Raw genomic sequence first — 22380 nt, forward strand, 5'->3', positions numbered from 1 at the left:
ATTTGCATATATTGAAGAATCCTTGCACTCCTGGGATAAACCCCACTTGATCACGGTGTATGATCCTTTTAATGTGCTGCTGGATTCTGTTTGCTAGTATTTTGTTGAGGATTTTTGCATCTAAGTTCATCAGAGATTCTGGCCTGTAGTTTCCTTTTTTTGTGACATCTTTGTCTGGTTTTGGTATCAGGGTGATGGTGGCCTCATAGAATGAGTTTGGGAGTGTTCCTCCCTCTGCTATATTTTGGAAGAGTTTGAGAAGGATAGGTGTTAGCTCGTCTCTAAATGTTTGATAGAATTCACCTGTAAAGCCATCTGGTCCTGGACTTTTGTTTGTTGGAAGGTTTTTAATCACAGTTTCAATTTCAGTGCTTGTGATTGGTCTGTTCATATTTTCTATTTCTTCCTAGTGCAGTCTCGGAAGGTTGCGCTTCTGTAAGAATTCGTCCATTTCTTCCAGGTTGTCCATTTTATTGGCATAGAGTTGCTTGTAGTAATCTCTCATGATCGTTTGTATTTCTGCAGTGTCAGATGTTAATTTCTTGCATTGATCCCTTGATCATTTCAGTGTCCTTCCTTGTCTCTTGTAACATTCTTTAAAGTCTATTTTGTCTGATATGACTATTGCTACTCCAGCTTTCTTGTGATTTCCATTTGCATGGAATATCTTTTTCCAATCCCTCACTTTCAGTCTGTATGTGTCCCTAGGTCTGAAGTGGGTCTCTTGTAGACAGCATATGTACGGGTCTTGTTTTTGTATCCATTCAGCCAGTCTATGTTTTTTGGTTGGAGCATTTAATCCATTTATATTTAAGGTAATTATCAATATGTATGTTCCTATTACCATTTTATTAATCATTTTGGGGTTTTTTGTTTGTTTTACAGGATAATAAAATTTTAATGAAAATTTCCACAAGAAATTTTTTGACAGAATGTGAAGTTTTATTTTTTTCTTTATTTTTTTATTTATTTATTTTTTTGCGGTACGCGGGCCTCTCACTGTTGTGGCCTCTCCCATTGTGGAACAGAGGCTCTGGACGCGCAGGCTCAGCGGCCATGGCTCACGGGCCCAGCTGCTCCGCGGCATGTGGGATCTTCCCGGACCGGGGCATGAACCCGTGTCCCCTGCATCGGCAGGTGGACTCTCAACCACTGCGCCACCAGGGAAGCCCTATTTGTCTTTATTATTTTGTCCTGAATGTACACATGAGGTTTCTGAGTCAGAGCAGATTTTTTTTTTTATTTACCTTATAGCTAATAACAAGTGTGTTGTGCCCTTGTGTCTAAGTTCTTACACTTACACCAACATAATGAGAGCCAGGTCAAATATCCTACAAATACAAAGTCTGTCTTGTAGACAAGGGATATAGAAAATGAATTTTCTGGACTTACATACAGAAAAAATAAGCAGTCAACTCTCTGTACTCATCATAGTCTTTTAGAAAATTTCACTCTAATATGTTGGAATTTAAATAATCCTCTCCAGGGAAAATATAAGACCATTGCCTAAAGCTTTACAATCCAAAGATGACTTATTTTCTCTTCAAGTGTGAAAATGTACCTCTGTAGTTAGGTAAATCTCTATAGAGTTTTCAATATCTATACAGTTGTAAATTAACTTCCATGGCTGGGTTTGTTTTTATAGGTCTTTTCCTTCTCTCTTCTTTCCTGCCTAGAGAAGTTCCTTTAGCATTTTTTGTAAAGCTGGTTTGGTGGTGCTGAATTCTCTTAACTTTTGCTTACCTGTAAAGGTTTTAATTTCTTCATCGAATCTGAATGAGATCCTTGCCAGGTAGAGTAATCTTGGTTGTAGGTTTTTCCCTTTCATCACTTCTAATATATCCTGCCACTCCCTTCTGGCTTGCAGAGTTTCTACTGAAAGATCAGGTGTTAACCTTATGGGGATTCCCTTGTATGTTACTTGTTGTTTTTCCCTTGCTGCTTTTAATATTTTTTCTTTATATTTAATTTTTGATAGTTTGATTAATATGTGTCTTGGTGTGTTTCTCCTTGGATTTATCCTGTATGGGACTGTCTGTGCTTCCTGGACTTGATTGACTGTTTCGTTTCCCATGTTAGGGAAGTTTTTGACTATAATCTCTTCAAATATTTTCTCAGACCCTTTGTTTTTCTCTTCTTCTTCTGGGATCCCTATAATTCTAATGTTGGTGTGTTTACTGCTGTCCCAGAGGTCTCTGAGACTGTCCTCAATGCTTTTCATTCTTTTTTCTTTATTCTGCTCCCTGGCTGTTATTTCCACCATTTTATCTTCCAGCTCACTTATCTGTTCTTCTGCCTCAGTTACTCCGTTATTGGTTCCTTCTAGAGTATTTTTAATTTCAGTAATTGTGTTGTTCATACCTGTTTGTTTCATCTTTAGTTCTTCTAGATCCTTGTGAAATGTTTTTTGTGTTTTCTCCATTCTATTTCCAAGATTTTGGATCATCTTTACTATCATTACTCTGAATCCTTTTTCAGGTAGGTTGCCTATTTCGTCTTCATTTATTTGGTCTTGTAGGTTTCTACCTTGCTCTTTCGTCTGTAACATGTTTATGGCGTTTCACTTTTTTTTTTTTTTGCAGTACGCGGGCCTCTCACCGCTGTGGAGCACAGGCCCCGGACGCGCAGGCTCAGTGGCCATGGCTTACAGGCCCAGCCGCTCCGCAGCATGTGGGATCCTCCTGGACCGGGGCACGAACCCGCATTCCCTGCATTGGCAGGCAGACACTCAACCACTGCACCACCAGGGAAGCCCCCTCACTTTTTTTTTGATGGGTGCTGCTGTATCCTTGTCTTACTGGTTGCTTGGCCTGAGACGTCCAGCACTGGAGTTTGCAGGCAGTTGGATACAGCTGGGTCTTGATGCTGAGATGAGGACCTCCAGGAGGCCACACTCCAATTGATATTCCCTGGTGTCTGAGGTTCTCTGTTAGTCCAGCGGTTTGGACTCGGAGTTCCCACCCCAGAAGCTCAGGCCCAACCTGTGGCCTGGGAACCAAGATCCTGCAAGCACGTGGTAGGCGAAGTCATGGTCCTCCAAAGACACGGACATCCACATCCCTGGAACTGCTTGGCTGGGGCAGGGTGGTGGGGACCTGGAGTCACCGGAGGGGCAGGGTGGTGGCCTGAGGCACACAGGGCGGCTTGGTGTCCTCAGGGTCAGAACTGGGCCATGTACGCCGCCCATGCCACCCAGTGCACCAGGGACTCCGCCTGGGCTTGACAGGCATCTGCACCCCGGATTCATGTCCGAGCCCCAGATTTATGTCAGTGACTCCGGTTTCACGTCTGAGGCCCTGAATTTACATCTCAAACGCAGCAATTTTAAATCTTCTCAGGGTTAAATCTTATTGAAGATACAGTTCATAAGATATGAACTAAATATGTGAAAAGTCTCACAGAAGGCCCCACACTGTGGTTTAATATTTTGAGTAATATTTTAAATTCTGAATAATTAACAAATAATATTCTTGAGTTTCTTAATTTTTGATTTTTACAATCAGTCCTTCAAAACATGCCTTTCATACTGACTGACAGTTAACACTAATTGTACATAAATCACAACACTTGCTTTATGAACCTTCACAGGTATTCAAATAACCATTTCAGCTTTTATCTCAATGATTTACTTTCCTGCCCAGAAGCCTTTAAAGGCTAAGTGCTTTGCAAACACAGAATAAGGGAAGCAGCTGAGAAGAAAATATTATACTGGTCTTGAAGAGAATCTTTTACCCACACTTAAGGGGTGGGGGTCATTCAGGAAGGACATGCACAGGGAACAGGATGAGAAAATTTTTTAAACATCTCAGCTTTTCTTAAATCAGGTCACTAGGATTCCACTGTCCCATGGCATGAATTCCAAGGTTAAATATATCGATAACATATTATATACCAAGAAAAAATTTACAGTAAAATTTGAATGATTTAGGGATAAATTAATACTTTAGATGATCAATACATTTATCTCCCCCCATTACAGTGAAATATTAAAATACAGTTAAAACCAGAAAATAATATGCAGTGAATTTTTCTTTGTAGCCTAGAATCTTGGGGGAAAGAATAAAATAGAAGGGAGAGGGGATAATACTGATTAGCATTTTCAATTGACTATTTCAAATCAGAGTTCTTTTATTTAGTAGGATAATAGTAGCTTAACTATATAGAGCCAAAACAAATGTTTTCTTTGCTACCAAGAGTTTTATCCACCCGCCCCAACTGTTTTATCAAATACTCGGCTTTTGGACAGATGCACTTAATATTAAAACCTAAGAAAAATACTTGTTTCTTCTAACTTTTCTGTAACTAGAAAGCTATAACTATTCTTGTCACCCATTCTCATTCTATCCAAGCTTTATTTATATTCAAGGATTCTTGCATGACTATAACGAATGCTTCCATGGAACATGTGCAAAAATATTACAAATTTTTGAAAAATACAAGCATTTTAAACCTTTTATTTTCTAAAGTACATGTGGAGCTAATATGGGTGCTTTCAAACAGATGTATCTCTACAATTCTTTACATACTAATTTGGATAGAATAGTGACCCAAAAAATGTGGGGGGGAAAGCGTTCACCCTGCTTGTAGAGTTTCTCCTTTGTCTTTACAACTTTACCCCTGAGTTATGACTGGAGGTCTAAACTAAACCCGAGAAAAACCTGTTGAAATGACCAACACACTTTTAAGTCACTCTAAGGCAGAATCATTTGGGGGAAGGAATACAGAGGTATGTGTACACCTGCCTGAGACGAATATCCAAGATGGCAGGCGTTTTGGGGTGAAAGGTAATGCTGTTCCATGAGTTTCCTCTTACCACCAAAAGGACTCTCCCAGTTCATGCCACAGAGACAAGAAACTCTCTGACCTGATAAAGCATTTCAGTGGCTGCCCCCTTAGGATGGCTGTCCTTGTGCCAGGAAAGACTGTACATTCTGAGACACAGAAACTTTGTTCCCAAGCCCCCAAGTAGAAAGAAATGCTATATTAAGACAAGAATAGTCACATCACTTTATCATTAACTCAGTGCTGACAAAGCCACATCATCATTATTAAATTTTATATGATTCAGATTAATTTATATTCCTTTTCTAAAAATCATTGTAGAGAAATGCCTCTTCTACTGTCATGAAGATAATGTGGGCAACTAACTTCAAATTCCAATTAATCTGGTGAGTTCTAGAGAAGGTTAAACATTTCAGAATTATATAAATAGATGCAGTTATAAAGCATTTTAAAACAACAGAGCTTTTAAATTTCCAAATATACATAAAAGAAATTGATTGACTTAATAAAGAAGAAGCCAGGTCGCAAACACACACACACACTCACACACAGAACAATTATTACGTATAAATGTGTGTCATGATTCTCAAATGGAGGACTTCTGGCCAAAGAGGAGTATGAGAATCGCCTGGAGAACTTCATCCAAACTGCATTCCCTACCCGCACCCCGTGATCCCCATAGCCCACACAGGGACACTACTTTCTAGCTGAGAATCTGTCATTACGCTAGCCACCCCGCAGTCACCACTTCCTGAAACTCAATACTGACTTGTGATCCTTGGCACTCGTGATTTCCTTGTACTTCTCTCACCACTCCACTTGTGCTTTCTTTCTGGGGCAACTCTTCATCTGCTCAGCCTCTTCAACTCCAAGAGTGTGGATCCTGGCACATGCTTTTCTACGTTATGCAATCTCTCTGGACAACCTCCACTACTCACTGTCACAGTTCTAACTACCACCAGGGTACTGACATCTCCCAAACCTGTCCCTGCAGCACTGACCTGATCTTAGTCTACCCAAGAGTCTTCCAAACAGCTCCGCTCAGATGACCCGCAGCCTCCCAAACTGGACTCATCCTACACGCCATCCATCTCCCACCTGGCCTCAGCGTGATATTTACAGTCACCCAGTTACCCTAATCATGCTTTGGAAAATCATTCCAGACTCCCCCTTCTCCTTACCTAATTCAGTCTCCAAGTCCTGTCAATTTTACCTCCTCCTATTTCACACATCCCCTCCCTCAGTAACCCTGCCATCGCTAAAACAAATTCAGGCACTGAGTAACTGCTCCATCACCTAAAGCCACAGGTTCCCAACCCATTTACCCACGGCTGCAATTTCTATCCATCCCCTGCCCTACCCTCTTAAAGCTATCTTCCATATTAAACCCAGAGGTAAGTACAGACCTGATATCCGACTTTCTACTTAACACCCTTCGATCAGCTCCCTACTCACCACAGAAGTAAGACCAAACTCTCTAGCCTCACCTCCCACCCCTTCCTGTCCTACCATTTAAGCTCTCTAGCCTCACCTCCCACCTCTTCCTGTCCTACCATTTAAGCTATTTCCTGCCTTTCTTTGTTCATCTTTTTGCATCTACCAGGAATACCTCCGCATGTTTCTTCCTCTAGTTATAGTTAACACTTGAAAATCCTTCAGGATCCTGATCAAGCATCAACTGTTCCAGTAAAGTTTTTTCCAAAATCACCAGCACCCTATGCAACTCTCTCACTTATCATTTGACGTATCAGTCAGACTATGTGTGTGTGTGTGTGTGTGTGTGTGTGTGTGTTTCCCACCAATTTAAGTTACTCAGAAGCAGGAACTGTGTCTCATTGATCTTTTTAACTCTGGCACAATGCCTGGTACCCAATGGGTAAGGAATAAATATTTGTTGAACTGAATTAAGGAAGACAAGTAGGGGTCCTTTATTAATTCAGTGGTCAAACTCTTTCTTACAAATAAGTGAAAGATAACATTAAAGCTAGCATTACAGAACTATTATAAACTTTCTTATTGAGTTTAAGGGGTTTAGCATCTATCCTTTTACCTATCCCATTATGTACCTCCTCATATAGTGTTATAAACTCAGCAGTAAATCTCAATACAGATCTACTTAGTACGAAAGTCATTCTATCATATTACACTGAATTTAACATAAGTTATATGGAACTAGACATCAAAATCCACTGAAATAAGTTTTAGAATAGAAGGCAACTCAATTTGCAAAAATTGTATGAAATTTCTTTTCATCCAACCTACCCGAAAATTATCTGGGGAGCTCAAATGAAGTCTTTCCCTAGTATCTTCAGAAGCACCGGCACACAACCTATAAAAGATATGATAATTCCTTTCCTCTTTGCCTTGAACACAGATCCTAGATTTCTCTAGAAGATAATGTGAAACAAATCCTCCAACAACTGAACTCTAAAAAACAAAACAGAGAAATTACATTTTTGCATTTAAAGTCTTAAAGTATAACCTAGCAATGTTAAATTATCTTCTCTAATAATCATTTGTCTATCAAAGAGGTTGTAATTTATGAAATAAAGGGGAAAAAACAGGTAACTAAATGTAAGTTTATAGTATTTATAGAGATCACAGTGAACATATATATTATCCCAACTGTTTAAAAGTAAAAGAGGAAAATTTAAATATATTTGCCATGAGTTCAAGTACAGCACCAGTTCTATCAAGACCCTGTATTTTCCAAAAACACTCCCCAAACGTATTACCCCGAAACTCACTCTCACTTACCTTTTCATTGAAATGTATTTCTACAAATTTCCCAAATCGACTGCTATTATTGTTGCGAACAGTCTTTGCATTTCCAAAGGCTTCTAAGAGTGGGTTAGCTATTGAAAAAGAAATGAAAATACGCCATCAGAAAGTTTGCATGGATGAAAATTACAAAGCAATATGCATAGTATGTTTCCATTTATTAATAAACATAAATAACTAGAAAAATATTCTCAGAAACATTAACATGAATGAATTCACTTGTAATGTCAAATCCCACAAATATTTATTGACTATCACTATGTTTGGGCCCTATTAAAGTACAAGAGATGGAAAAGTTACTCAAAATTTATTAAAAAAAAAAAAAGAAAAAGTAAGTGTATGAGAAAGACTAAATTTTCAAAAGTCACTAGGTTACAAAACTTATGACTCAACTTTAAAAATTACTCCCTAAAAATTTTATGGTTTTCACATCAGCCCTACAAGAGCAGTGATGATAGTAAAGAAAGCAGCAAGCTTCCTGTGACGAAATACAGGCAAGAAGTTATTAGCTGACTTACATTTAAAAATATATATTAATAAAACCTCCAGATTTAACATTTTTACATGCACATCCAACAAAATCTAACAAATAAGCGTTTACAGAATTACCTACGAAAGCGTCTCAGAACAATAGTTCTTGAAATCCCAATGAACAAATGTAAAATTTTAACTGTCTTCATTTAATAATTTCACACATTCTCTCTCTCTCTCTCTCTCTCTCTCTCTCCCTCTCTCCCTCTCTCTCTCTCTACCTGACTGGAAAAGAGCTCCGAGAGTCTATTCTGGTACTCACCAGTCTTAACTGTAAGCATACCAGATTAGTGTCAATCTTACTCACATATTCCTTCAATAACCTCATAAATTGCTTCATATGTTTACTGCTAGAGTATCTCTTATGAAATCTTTTAAAGTCCATTTCTCTTATTCTATCCACAGTAGAAAGCTTAACTAGTCACTAAACCCTTTGAAAGAGCACTCCCAGGTTGTTTCACTTGCTAAAATAAGAAAGTATTAAAACTAAAAGAAATATTAGCATGTATTCCCACCTAAAGATTTCTATGGCCCTGCCAGTTAACATAAACTATTCTCCAGTAAGGGGCTGTAGAGACATTTGGAATAACACTTTCCAACTGTCCTCAACTACAGCACGTTACACATGGCACAGTACGTTCTCATGGAAGAAACCAGGCTTATCTGGTTTCAAAGCAAATCTGTACCTCAAGTAAACAAGTCCGAATATTAATTAGTATTTTATTCAATTAACCCATTATTTGTTTTTTATTTAATTATTCAATTTTAGAGGGCAATTCCCTCACTAAAGGCGCTCTACTGTGATTCTACCTAGGTGTGTGTCACAGTACCACAGTGAGAACTGTGGATAAAAATTAGAAAATTATTTATATCACGAAATATGAAAAAGCTTATGGATGCAAACTTTAAAAATGTTTATTAGAGTCAAATTTAGATTCATCTACATGCATATTTTACGTAAGTGTGAAAAAAATGTATGTAACATTTGCCTGCCATGATATGGCAAAATGCATGAACATAAAAGGCCCCTGACAAATTTTTGTTCAACTGGAATTTTTCTTTAAAATGTCAAGAATATTAAAATATGCACTTAGTAGAGCATATAGTTAAGACGCCTGGGTTTATGTCCCATTTCCACAACTGATGAGCTTATTTACTCTTCAGAAAGTTACTGAAGCTCCTTCTACCTTAGCTTCTCATCTGTGAAGCAGAGATAAAATAGTACTTACCTCATATTCTATGGAGATTTAAGTTAGGTAACAGATTTTAAGCAAATCAGACAAGGCCTAACACATCCCACACATGTCAGTATCATCATCATTATTAAATACTTACTGAAGGGGTGAGAAGAGTGTCCAAAGAGGCCTGAAACACCTCAGAGAACTAAAAGGAGACCAATGTGAACTAAATGAGAACTAAATGAGACCAATGAGAACTAAAAGGAGACTAAAGCATAAGGCTGCAGAGGAACAACGACTCAATCAGACCAGAGGAGGTGGGGCAGGCCACACAGCGCACTGGAGGTGATGATGTGAATTTGGGGTTTTAGCTTGAGAGAAATACGAAGCCAATAAAGGACTCAGAGCAAAAGAGGTCACTCCGACTTCCACACAGAGAACAGGTTAAAGGGCAGCCAGACCATAAGAGGGGGGACCAGTCAGGAACCTGTGCTGCAGGAGGCTGCTGCAGACTCAGCGTGACGGCAGCGGGGACCAAACAGGATCCGAGAGGTCTCTAAGGGGTGAGCAAGCACTGACAGCCCGGGGAAGTCAACTTACAGACTCCTGTGTACTCTTTCCAAGTGTACTCTTTCATTGAAATTATTTCCCCCAGCACCTCATTTCCAAATAACCCTCTCCCTTTCTCCCTTACAAAAACAAGGTCAACAAAATAAACAGGAGGCAGGAGGGCTTCCTATATTCCTCTCATTCATCCGACAGATATTTATGGAGCATATACTATGTATCAGGCACTATTCCAGGAGTTTGGAATATATAAAATCCCTGCCCTCTTAGCACAGACATGGGGTCGGGCGGGGCGGGGAAGACAACAGACAATAAGTAAATGAGAAGATAACATCTGAGCAAAGATTTGTAGGAGATGGCAGAGTCTTTTGGATCTCTTGGAGAACACTCCAGACCACTTAGAGGATTCTTCTAAGTTAATTTCAGGACATATCTAGCAATGGAAAATAAGAATTTTAAAAATTAACCATACCTTCGACAATTCTATCATCAATGTCTTGACCGGTTCCATACGATTCAGTCAGATATCTGAAAATACAGGATTAAAAAAATGCTGGATGAGAATGATATTGCATGCATTATCTTTCTAATTTTAATATTATTTAATACATCTAAAATTTAAACCTGGATCATGCACTGGAATGGCTTATTTAAAAACTACAAATTTATATTTAAATGCAACTACTATTCTGTTATAGCTTTTTAAATGTTTAAAATTCTATCTGGATGGCCTTTAACATCTAAATCAGCATTATTTTTTAAAACTTTTTGGGAATATTCTGATTTTAACCAACTATTTAGTTGTAAATATGCCACACATTGCACACAGAAATATTCATCTTTGACACTGGGAGGAGGGTTGTGGGGAGGTAGAAATAAGAAGGCCAATCATCATAAACTTAAGGTAAAAAATGGTTTCAACCACTCTAATGGCAGGACTATTGAAAAAAGAACATAAAGGCTGGATTGTGAAGGAACATTCCAAGATTTCTCTTTGCCTAACCAGCACTGGTCTTCTCCAGGATCCTCATGAGAATAGCATGTCAGAACTAGATTTCAACAATCTGCAGCTTAGCTTCCACGTGTCTGTTCTTGTAAAAGGGACAGAGCCCACCATTTCAAACTATGTCATGCAAGAGTATTCAAAGTCAACGGGTTCAAATCTCAAGGAGATCTTTGAAACTCTTTGCTCATAACATGTTCATGGCAACACTATTCACAAGAGCCAAGAGATGGAAGCAACCCAAGTGCCCAAGTGCCCACTGAGGAATGAATGGGTAAACGAAATGTGATACATAACACACGAGGGAATATTACTCAGCCTTGAAAAGGAGGAAAATTCTGACACATGCCACAACGTGGATGAACCTCAAGGACATCATGCTATGGGGGGATAAGCCAACCACAGCAAAACAAAAAGTATATGATCCACTTATATATATATAAGGTATCTAAAGTAGTCAAAATCATAGAGGCAGGAAGTAGAATGGTGGTTGCCAGGGGCTGGGGTCAGGGGAAACGGGGAGTTGTTTAACGGGTACAGAGTTTTAGTCTTGTAAGGTGAAAGGTTCTGGAGACTGGCTGAACAACAATGTGAATATACTTAGCACTACTGAACTGTACACTTAGAAGTGGTTAAGATGGTAAATTTTATGTTATATATATATATTTTTTACCACAATTAAGAAAAATCAACCTGCTCAAAGTATTCTAGGTCAGCTAAATACTCCTCACCTTAGAACAAATTTTGTATTTTCCGTTTTGCCAGCTCCTGATTCTCCAGATACAATGACAGACTGACTCATCTTGAGCACCTTCATGTCTCGAAAAGCCTTATCAGCTGGGGTCAAAATAATACATTAACGATGAACAGTGTATTCAATACAAAATTTTCCAAATCACAGAAAGTCCATTCACTATCAAAAAGCACTTGCTCCTAAAGAAATTATAATGTGTGTTTACAGTTACCAAAATTTTTAAATAAAATCATTGAAAAGTGTTCAAAACACCTCTAAAGGTATATACGTTAAATGTTTTCTCTAGTTATCCTGACAGCTAGGTAATATGAAATCAAATAAACAACTCTTATGTTTGTACTAGAATGTCTCCATATTATGAGCTGTGGCTCAGCTTTTCCTCATACTACAGCAGACCTGCAGAGAGATGAAAAATGCTCACTATGCATAAACTAATGACATCCCCGGAGGAAAAAGCAAGAAGTAACAAGCTACCAATTAAGAAATCTGGCAGCCAAAATTTCTGCTGGAGAAAAAAAAATACATAACTGCACAATAAATCTGTGGGGTTTTTTCTGTAATACTACTATTAAATTTAAACATCGTGTAGGATTTTTCAGCATTTCAAAAATAGGCAAAATTAATTGCTTTAAATTTTTTAGATTTGTGATTATTTATATATGCAATTTTTAACTATCTTCATTATACTCCAACAATTTAGACTATAAGATGTCTTTAAGACTCCACGGACAAGATGAGCACAATTCAGTTCTATTAAAGTGGGCTCAAATTAAAACAATTTTGATTAAAAATTAGGTCCTGACAAACTTAGCCCTATAAGGCAACTATTTCTTACCTCAGGCATGTGCTACCCATACCAGCGAAGAAAGCCCTACTAATGGCTTTTACTCTAAGGGCCAAATGCAAACTACACACAAGGGTATTCACACATCCCTTTGACCAATTTATCAGCAATCTATTCCACCCACTTCCGTGGAATCCTTGTAAAAACTTTTTTAGCAGTAAACAACTAAAAATAAGAGCCGGTTTATTTACATTTTAAACATGTAACTTGCTCCCATTGAGGTTCTAAGGATTTTGCACCATTTAGCCAGCTGACAGAACACATACCCATGCCCATCAGAGCATCACAGAACCAGAAGTCAGTGTGCAGCTGCACCGGACTTGGTGTACACACTCACTCTTGCCTAGTAGCACACAGTACACGGTCAGCCAAATCTAGAGGTGAAGCCCGGTTAGGCCATAATACAGGTAAAAAGAGAAAGCCCAGAGAGAAACTAATTGCACTAAGAACCAGAACCAAAACGTGTCATCATTTAACTGCCAGCTATTTCTGAATCCCAAGACTTAGCTAACATCTCTGTACCTGCAGTCACCAGCTATGGGGGACGCCTGTCAAATAACTCTCTCTCTGCTCCCCAGAGCTAAAGTGCTTTGAGATGAGAGAGCGCCTGAGAAAGACAAAGACAGATGTTGCTGCCTTCCCACACGGATACCCCAGAGATATGAAGCATGTATCACTGTCGATCCTTTACATTTTACAGAGCCCTGATGCGGGACAAAGCATGGAAGACGTCTGCTCTCACAGCTCCTTTCTAGCCCAGGTTAACGCGCTCACTAGTGATGACCTGGGTAACAGCAGACAGCCCAGGCCTCCTTCCTAGTTGTGGAAGGAGGACACTTTTCAGGTGGAGTCAGAAGAAAACAATAGGTCAGCTTTTATTATGACCTACTTTCAACTGGGTGGACACGCTTAAGATGACACAGGACTTTAACAAAGGTAATGAGGTACAACCTCCCCATGAGTTGGCCACAAAAGTATCTTCCCCACCCTGTGTGAATACATGCTCCTGACATGGTGATACATTCAGAATGCACACAAGCCCTCCAAAATACGTATTCGATTCATGGTATCTCTTATTAATCCAAAAGAAAAACTGAGTAAATCTGTACAATTTAAAGAAAAATAAATATTAAGATACAATTAAATTACTTACCAATTGCGAAGACATGAGGTGGCATCGTCCCAAGAGATTTTCCTTGGTACGACTTTATTGTTTCTGAAGAATATATTTTAGGTATGTCAAAGTATGGGTTCACTGCAATCAGAATGTTGGCCACATATGTCTAAGTGGGAAAGACATAAACATAAAATTTTCCAATTACTGTTTTCATTTAAAACCAAACAAGGGTCACAGGAGAAAGAACACACAGCAAATAGACACCCCCAGTTCTCTCTACAAGTAGAACTCCTAAATCTGCATTTCTAGACCTAAATATTCCCTGATCTCTATAGGACCCATATTTCTCTAACTCTTAATATTTACATCTTCTTAACCTATAGCCATCTAAAACTCAGCACATCCAAAATCAAAATCATCTCTCTTGACGTCCCTTTGCCTCAAAGGAAACATGCTCCTCCCACACACCCCCTCCCAGGTTCACCACTACCAGGTCTGCCTGGGCAGAGCTGAGTCTACACCTCCATCTCAGACACCTCCTGTTGACTCCACTTATGACATCTACTCTATGCCTACAGCCTGAGTTTTGCTTATTTGTATTCCTCGCCTAGACTACTTTCCTCACCCTGCTACTAAACAGTTTAACATAGCTCACAGGACCCTCTAGGCCTATGCCCATCACTGAAAGCCAAGGACTGATTTAGCTCGGTGGTGACCACTTGGTCCCAGATTTTTGCAAAACAGCATATGCGCTAACCATTGCCTAGAATACTGACGGGCTACATGTTTAATGAGCAAGTGAAGCTTGCTTTTAAATCTGAAATTTCACTGTGGCTTCAAAAGACCAGAAAAATGCCACCAATAGGATTTATAAAATTCCTTGTGGGTAGAAAGAGAGTTGTGGTTTAGCAATTAGTTGTGGTTTACTGGCCAAACTAGGGCACACAAGACCATGTTTTTCTCTTTTCTGCTTCTAGTTGTGGAAGGGAAATGATGCAGAAAACCCGAACTCTCAGCCTATTCAACTAAAATTCTGTGAATGTTCCCAAAGATGTTTCCTGGAGTTGGGTAAAAAATAAGAAATTCCCGATAATAATGTTTCTATGGGAAACAAAAGGAAAGTAACAGAGACTTTAGTAACCAAGGGAAATGTTAAATGTGAATTAGCTATTGTTCTACTCAAATCTAAGGGAGAATGGTGGCAATTCTGGTTGGTGAGACATATAAAAATATCCAATTTAAACTATTCTGAACTGCTCCCTTCTCTTACATATATTATGATAATAATAACTCTATTTGTGTATTGCTGATATTTAATGGTTTTATAACTAAAAGGCATAACTGGCTAGGCAAGTCACGGCTTTCATTAACTTTGAAAATACTGGTTTTCCAAACAGGAGCTGATGACGCTAAACAGCCACTATCTTAACACATAGGTCATATGCCCAACTGCCTACACATCTTAGGTCAACTAAACATAATGTGAAAAAAGGACAACTGATTTTTTTGAAAGTACAATGAATTCTGCACGTAAACCTTCAGCTATCAATGGTCACAGTCGGCAAATGTAGCACCACTGCAGCACAGGGAGCCTTAAAAGACCAACGAAAATCCCATGGGTGTGAAGCTTTCCTATAAACATCCCAAATAAAAACAAAGTATCTCAATTTCTCTGAATAAGATCATTCTGTAAAGGTAATTTGAAATTTGTAAACTTCAAGAAAAAGATATTAAAACTTGCTCAAATAAATAAGACTGTTCCACTACCACCAAGTGATGTTAGACATGTAAAGAAAAAATAGTAGCCAGTTCTTCTTGAAAGATGGTTACATCTAAATCAACTTTTACTGACTTATTACAAGTTAAGCTGCTTTAACAAACAAATTTTTAAAATCTGTATTATTTTAGTACCTAAAACAACATTTAGCACACATTAGATACTCAATATTAGTATGCTGATTAAATGAATTTTGCTTCTAAATATATTTTTAAATAAGAATAGCCATATATATATATATGTGTGTGTATATACATATATTAACCGAAATACATTATTTAGTTGATTTTGAGAAAAATCAAGGAGGAAAGTAAAGACTTAATAACTATGTATAACTGTAAGACAGCAAGTAAACTCTTTTGGAAAAGACTAGATTAGTTCTATTTCCCAGCTGTCATTACTTGGACAGATGGCAAAGACTAAAGGTAATTTAGTCAGAATTAAGTAAGTCCAATTAGGCAAATTGATAGTGATATAAAAGATTAAGAATGTCATTTGATCTAGGAAGTGTCAAAGAAGCCATGTGTTTTCTTCGTTCAAAAATAATGAAGAGTCCCATCTTTATAACAGGAGGGCTACAGTGTGGTAATTTACCTCCAGCCAACAAAGGGATATATAGAACTCATACGTGCCCAATGAATCATTATAATTAAAAAACAGACTAGTTAAGTATCCATCTGAATGGTGTGGTACAAACCCTATTTCCATTAAAAGCATTGTCTTTCATTTTTAAGTATCCTGGGTTTTTAGGGTAAGTTATCTATTTGGAATGAAATACTGCAACTATTCAGGCTCTATTATCAGCACTTCAGTGTGCTCGATATTTCCTCACGTACTGCCTTCTATTCTAATTCACACCGTTTTGTCTTCCAAGTTTTTAATTTCAATACGTATGCCTTATAGTCTGCCGTAAATGTTTTGCAGAACAATGTGGAAACTGCATCAATTAAACAGATCTACAGATATATGCCAAAAGTTAAAAAAATCAAAACTCAAAATAATCAGTGTTCTTTTTTTTTAAATATCCAAATTGGATAGTTTTAAGTCTGAATGATATTAGATGATGCTCTGCATTCATTATTTCATTCTGCAAATATATATTAAGTGTCTACTAGGTACCATGTGTGGTCTAAGCCCTGGTGTTGGAGCAATAAATCAGAAAAGAATCCTTATCCTCGTGGAGCTCACACTCCGTTCAGTATGATTTCCTGTTAGAAAATTTCAATCTCAACAAAATCAAACAGTAGCACGTAAAATAATTATGCCCACAAAACTTAACCTACAGGTAAAATACTTACGTAAATTCTGTCTTTACTGTATCGAACCTTGATATTATGGAGCAGTGTGGCTTCATTCAAATACATTAATGAACCTGAGATGGAAAATTTGTAAATCATTAGCTATTTGAAGAAAGAAAGTAAAATATAACAATACCATCTTAATTTGAATCGCTCTGATCCAAAGCTAAAATTCACCTGTTACGTTAGATTTAATTCCATCTTTTTCCTGGTACATGTAAACCCCAGAGGCTGATGTAAACTGTATCTAGTTTACATATGTGTTACAGTGGTATTTTTAAACAATAAATTTCCAGTGAGGTGAGTACCTCTAGTTCGTACCAGGTGAGTACAAAAAACCGAGTACAATTCAAGTGGAAAAAAAGAACTACTTTAGACAGTGCTGATTTTAATACATTTTGACACAAAAAAGATTAGTAGACGACACTAATCCCATCTGATGCTCAGAATTTTACAGGAAAAACACAAAAGGTAAAATTTTAGAATGGGAAGGTCGTGTCATTCAGGCAGTGCCTCACAACTGATAGACTAAACAAGAATCCTGAAGAAATCTGTACGTCTTAAACCAGGATATGCAGCTAACGGACAGCAGCATCAGGGTAGAAATCTTGTTTTCCTAACGTCTGTTCTCCTAACGCTCTGACACATCCTGTTCTCCCAGCCTGATCTACTGCCCCGGCCCTCAGTCCCCTGAGCTCCATTTCCACGTTTCCACCACGCACTTGAGCAGACAAGCCCACTCTTCCCCCAACCACTCTGTTTCCATTATCAGCACCACCATTTCCCACTCATCTATTCTGCAAGCCTTAGTCAATACTAGGACCATCCTCTCTTACCCGCCCCCCTTGCTCTAAGCCCATTTCCAAGTCTTTATACATGTAATAAAGTATAGCACAGCACCAGCTTCATGGTAGGCACTCAAAATTAGCACAATCTGAGTCTCTGAAATGTCTCTCCTTTCTTTCCATTTCCACAGCCCCAATCCCAGTTTAGGCGTCGTCACCTCTTCTGTAATCACAGCAGCCTCTCACTTGTCTACTGCCGCAGTCTCTCTCCTCTCTGACCCAGATTGCTCAGTGAATTAATCTTAACACACTAGAGCCCTGACTAAATCTCTCTCTTCCTTAAAACTCATCAGTGGGTCTCCGTCAACTACCAAATCCATGTTCAAGTCTGATATTCAAGGCCCTTAGTAAACCTGCATTCAACTGACCTTTTCATAGAATTTTCCATAACTCCCTTTAATATGGTCTAACCTGCAGGCAGACTAAACCATTTACCAAACTCAACTATCATGCACGCATTGGGCTGCACCTCTCTATTTCTAGGTATCAACAATCCACCTATCCTTTAAGGTCGGTTCAAAGACTATCCCTCAAATGACACCTCCCCATTCTCACTACGCCACCACCACTAGGACTACTTGCTCCTTTGTACTTGCATTATGGTGCGTACCCCAGAATGCCAGTCTTGTGATGACAATTTTGTATATCTGGTTTTGGCTTCTATCCCTGAGGGCAGGGCCCTGCCTGATTCATTTGCTTGTTTGCTTGATCCCTCACTGAAGTTGTATATATGCCTACACTGTATGTATATATAACCTACAATTCAACACCTGACCAATTCTGTCAAACAAGAGCCCGTTGCTCTACCTGTCTCAACAGACCGCCCATGCTCCTACACTCACACGATGCAGCCAGTTCACACTGCAAGGACACGGGCCTCACTGTTTTCTAATGCCACTTACAGCAGAAAAATACAGAGTAAGAAGTGGGGGGGAGGCCCCTAACGGTCGAACGGCAGCCCTCCTTTCAGTTGAGGAAAGATGTGGAGAAGGCAGGCAGCAGAGGGCATCTCGTGTGGGTTCGGTCCCCTACTTTCCATACCCCTGCACTTCTTCCACCCCCGTCCCCAGGAGCTTGATCTACAGGCTGCCTTTCCCTATGCAAAGCACAACATCGAACCACTCGCCCATCACTCAGCTTCCTCTGAAACTGCCTGGCTGCATGATACTCTACTCTCTCTGCTTCCTGTAAGTAAGAATGCCTAATCCCACGATACGGCTCCCCTAGAAAAGCTAATCATATACATCTACATGGCATGTGGATGGCTGCTTGTGCTTCTTCCTTTACCTCCTCCCATACTTACCACCAGCCTTCTCAGGGATATCTGGTAATTCAACTAAATAAATCCCTCACTGTTGTCCACAGACAGATGAATGGATAAAGAAGATGTGGCACATATATACAATGGAATATTACTCAGCCATAGAAAGAAACGAAATTGAGTTATTCGTAGTGAGGTGGATGGACTTAAGAGTCTGTCATACAGAGTGAAGTAATTCAGAAAGAGAAAAACAAATACAATATGCTAACACATATATATGGAACCTAAAAAAAAAAAAAAAAGGTTCTGATGAACCTAGGGGCAGGACAAGAATAAAGATGCAGACGTAGAGAATGGACTTGAGGACACGGGGAGGGGGAAGGGTAAGCTGGGACGAAGTGTGAGAGTAGCATGGACATATAGACACTACCAAACGTAAAACAGACAGCTAGTGGGAAGCAGCCGCATAGCACAGGGAGATCAGCTCGGTGCTTTGTGACCACCTAGAGGGGTGGGATAGGGAGGGTGGGAGGGAGGGAGACACAAGAGGGAAGGGATATGGGAACATATGTATATGTATAGCTGATTCACTTTGTTATAAAGCAGAAACTAACACACCACTGTAAAGCAATTATACTCCAATAAAGATGTTAAAGAAAAAAATCCCTCACTGCTGAAATACCTGCCAATGACAATAAAAATTTGGATCAGAGGGTCTTCCTCTCAAATTATGCTACTCAGACTACTCCATTTAAATAAAGACACAGAAAAGGAAAGACAGAAGGGAACACGTATGACCCTCAGCTTGCCAGAATGGGAAACGGTTAAGTCTCAGTGGCCTCTGCATCCCTGAAGGCACGACCTAGGGATGCTCAGAGGGTCTTGGACATCACTTCCTGCTCCACCAAATTCCCTCCTCCCCTCCCCTCCTCTCCTAGTGGCCACCCCAGGACTACTTGGTTTGGCTACTGACATGCAATACTTTAGGTGAACTGTTCCCCTTTTATGCCTAATTATTCATAGATTTGACTATACACTCGATATTAAAAACTTTTTAATAAGACATAATAGAAGAATGAACGTCTTTGTTTCTTTATAAACTCTGTAAGAAGAATTCTGGTATAATTAATATATACTGAAGACACCAAAAGTTTCTAATGAAGACTAGATATCACTCAATCCTTAAATTTAGGAATCTGACTAGGGAGTTATCTAAGCATTTAAGATTCTGCTTATTTGTTAACAGTCCTGGCTCACTGAGAGAGAAAGAAAAAGAACCCACAAACAACTTCAAGGCAATAGAAGTCAATCACTTCTATCGTTACATTGTTGTAGAAGTCATTCCATTACTGAGAAAGAGAGTGAACCAGGCAACTTTGGGGATTCTTTCCAATATTATAGTTTACACTTTATTATTCTCGATGTCTAACGGTGATCATTCATGAAGATTATCATATGCCATGTAAGTAACAGTAGCTTAAAAATTAGCACCAAAAAAATGCTTATTTTAATTACCAACCTCACATCCCTGAACTATTTTCCTATTCTGGCATTAATCCTCAAGAGTCAAGTAAGAAGGCAAAGTTAACAGACTAAACTCCACACATACAACCCTTCACATAGAAAACCTGGAGCTAAAACTAGGTAATAAATTTTGCTATATTATGAGGGCACTATCAGAAGTCCACTCGTGTGTCTGTTTCAACAGAACCTTTATCACATAGTTCAGGATGCTCTATAGACATCAAGCTCTTTTTTTTTTTTAAGATGTTGGGGGTAGGAGTTTATTATTATTATTATTATTATTTTTTTTTTTTTTTGCTGTGTTGGGTCTTCGTTCCTGTGCGAGGGCTTTCTCTGGTTGCGGCAAGTGGGGGCCACTCTTCATTGCGGTGCACGGGCCTTTCACTATCGCGGCCTCTCTTGTTGTGGAGCGCAGGCTCAGTAGTTGTGGCTCACGGGCCTAGTTGCTCCGTGGCATGTGGGATCTTCCCAGACCAGGGCTCGAACCCGTGTCCCCTGCATTAGCAGGCAGATTCTCAACCACTGCGCCACCAGGGAAGCCCCCGACATCAAGCTCTTAATCATCACATTATTACCGTGATACAGAGAAGAGGAAAGGATTTTAGAAATACGCACGTGAGACCCAAACAAACAACGTCATGTGTCACTTGGCGGAGGACAGTGGTGTAGTGGGCAGCCAAGCCTCAGGCAAAAGGACTAAACTAATAAGTGATGGAACCACTTTCGCTGGAAAACCTGCATTCTAAACTCAACAGTTAGAGCTGCATTCATGATGCGGTTTCAGAAAGGGGACATCAAGTAGGGCTGGACTACTGTGTGGTGAAGACAGGTGACATCCTCAGCAACATTCCTGCCGTCTGGCATCACCAGAGTCAACACCTACAAGAAGCGGCAAATCTCCACTAAGACCGGGAAAACTAAACGGTCAGACGAGTCCACCACCATGAAACAATCAGAGGGAGACTGCTTTAAAATATTCAAGAAATGGATTACAAGTAATTCAACATCATTTATTATGTTTAGCTCTACGTGGATATATAAACCAGAAAACATTATTTTGATATATGAAAAGGACTGATTCCAATTCTGCATACCCTAGCAAGTTTTAACAGAAAAGAATTTTCTCTTATTTTAGATACGACAGAATCTCGTTCCTTTTTGTTGTTGTTCTGATTGCTGTTCAGAAAAATATGATCCCATCAGACAAACTCTCTAGCAGTTTTGGAAAGGAAGGGAGCGCCACATTTTTTCTCCCAGTCTCTTACACCTAATAACAACAGATACCATCTATTGAGAGGCTATTAGAGGTCAGGCACTGCACCAAGCGTTTTAAATGTATCATCTCTAAGCATGAAACATAAAAATCATTACTCCTGTTTTCCAGACGAGAAGCTCAAAGGGGAGAGAGAAACTGCCTGCGGGCACACAGCTTCCTAATGGCACAGTGAGAATCTGAACTCGGGGCTCCCCCATTACTCCTGTATTCCACGTCACATGGGGGGCGGATCTTACAGGCTTACTTAAATGCGAACTCCAGAGAAAACCAGTAAGGACAAAATATATTCCTTTCTCCTACCTCTCTTCTTTAATTGCAGAGTTTTGAATGCCAGATACATTTAACGAAACCCATGACAGCTGGACGTGATTCTTAAATATCGCCACATAAAAAATGAAACATGATTACCGCTTTATCTTGAAAATGTTAAGAATAAACATGGCCTATTGCTCTGGATACAGTATTTTTTCACCAAAAATTCTAAGATAGTTATTCTAGATTATTCTAGATAAGTCAAATTAATGCTGCACTTTAGTCCAATGTTCTGAAATCAATTTCCAATTGGTACTTATTACGTACTATTTTTTTTAATGTTTGTTTCCTTCAAAGGGTGACCCTAAATGGGTCCTCTTGACTCAACTTCCAAATTATTGAACCACATATACAGCAATAAAAATCTTCTGATTCCAGATGATTCAGAGGTTCAAAAAACAAACAAAAAAAAAACCCCATAAAACCAAGAGATCTTTAGTTCAGGCTTCATAGTTAGTAAATGATTACCATTCCCTGTATTTACACAACTGAGATAACACCAAAAAGATATTCAGGAGAGACCCCTTCAC

The 22380-nt window shown here is 39.1% G+C and overlaps 1 protein-coding gene across 11 annotated transcripts in view; it reads right to left on the reverse strand.

Moving 5' to 3' along the window:
* Positions 1–22380, reverse strand: part of MYO6 (myosin VI) — an 88746-nt gene that overhangs the window by 60805 nt on the left and 5561 nt on the right. For all 11 annotated transcript variants that reach the window (XM_024731888.1, XM_024731885.1, XM_024731887.1 and 8 more), the window contains exons 3-8: positions 16633–16706; positions 13594–13723; positions 11574–11679; positions 10312–10367; positions 7540–7637; positions 7045–7209 (exon numbers count right to left, since the gene is read on the reverse strand). In XM_024731888.1, coding sequence (XP_024587656.1) covers positions 7045–7209; positions 7540–7637; positions 10312–10367; positions 11574–11679; positions 13594–13723; positions 16633–16706 — 629 coding nt within the window. The remainder of the gene's footprint in view (positions 1–7044; positions 7210–7539; positions 7638–10311; positions 10368–11573; positions 11680–13593; positions 13724–16632; positions 16707–22380) is intronic.

This window comes from Neophocaena asiaeorientalis, unplaced genomic scaffold (assembly GCF_003031525.2).
Source record: "Neophocaena asiaeorientalis asiaeorientalis breed wild unplaced genomic scaffold, Neophocaena_asiaeorientalis_V1.1 scaffold450, whole genome shotgun sequence".
NCBI lineage: Eukaryota > Metazoa > Chordata > Mammalia > Artiodactyla > Phocoenidae > Neophocaena > Neophocaena asiaeorientalis.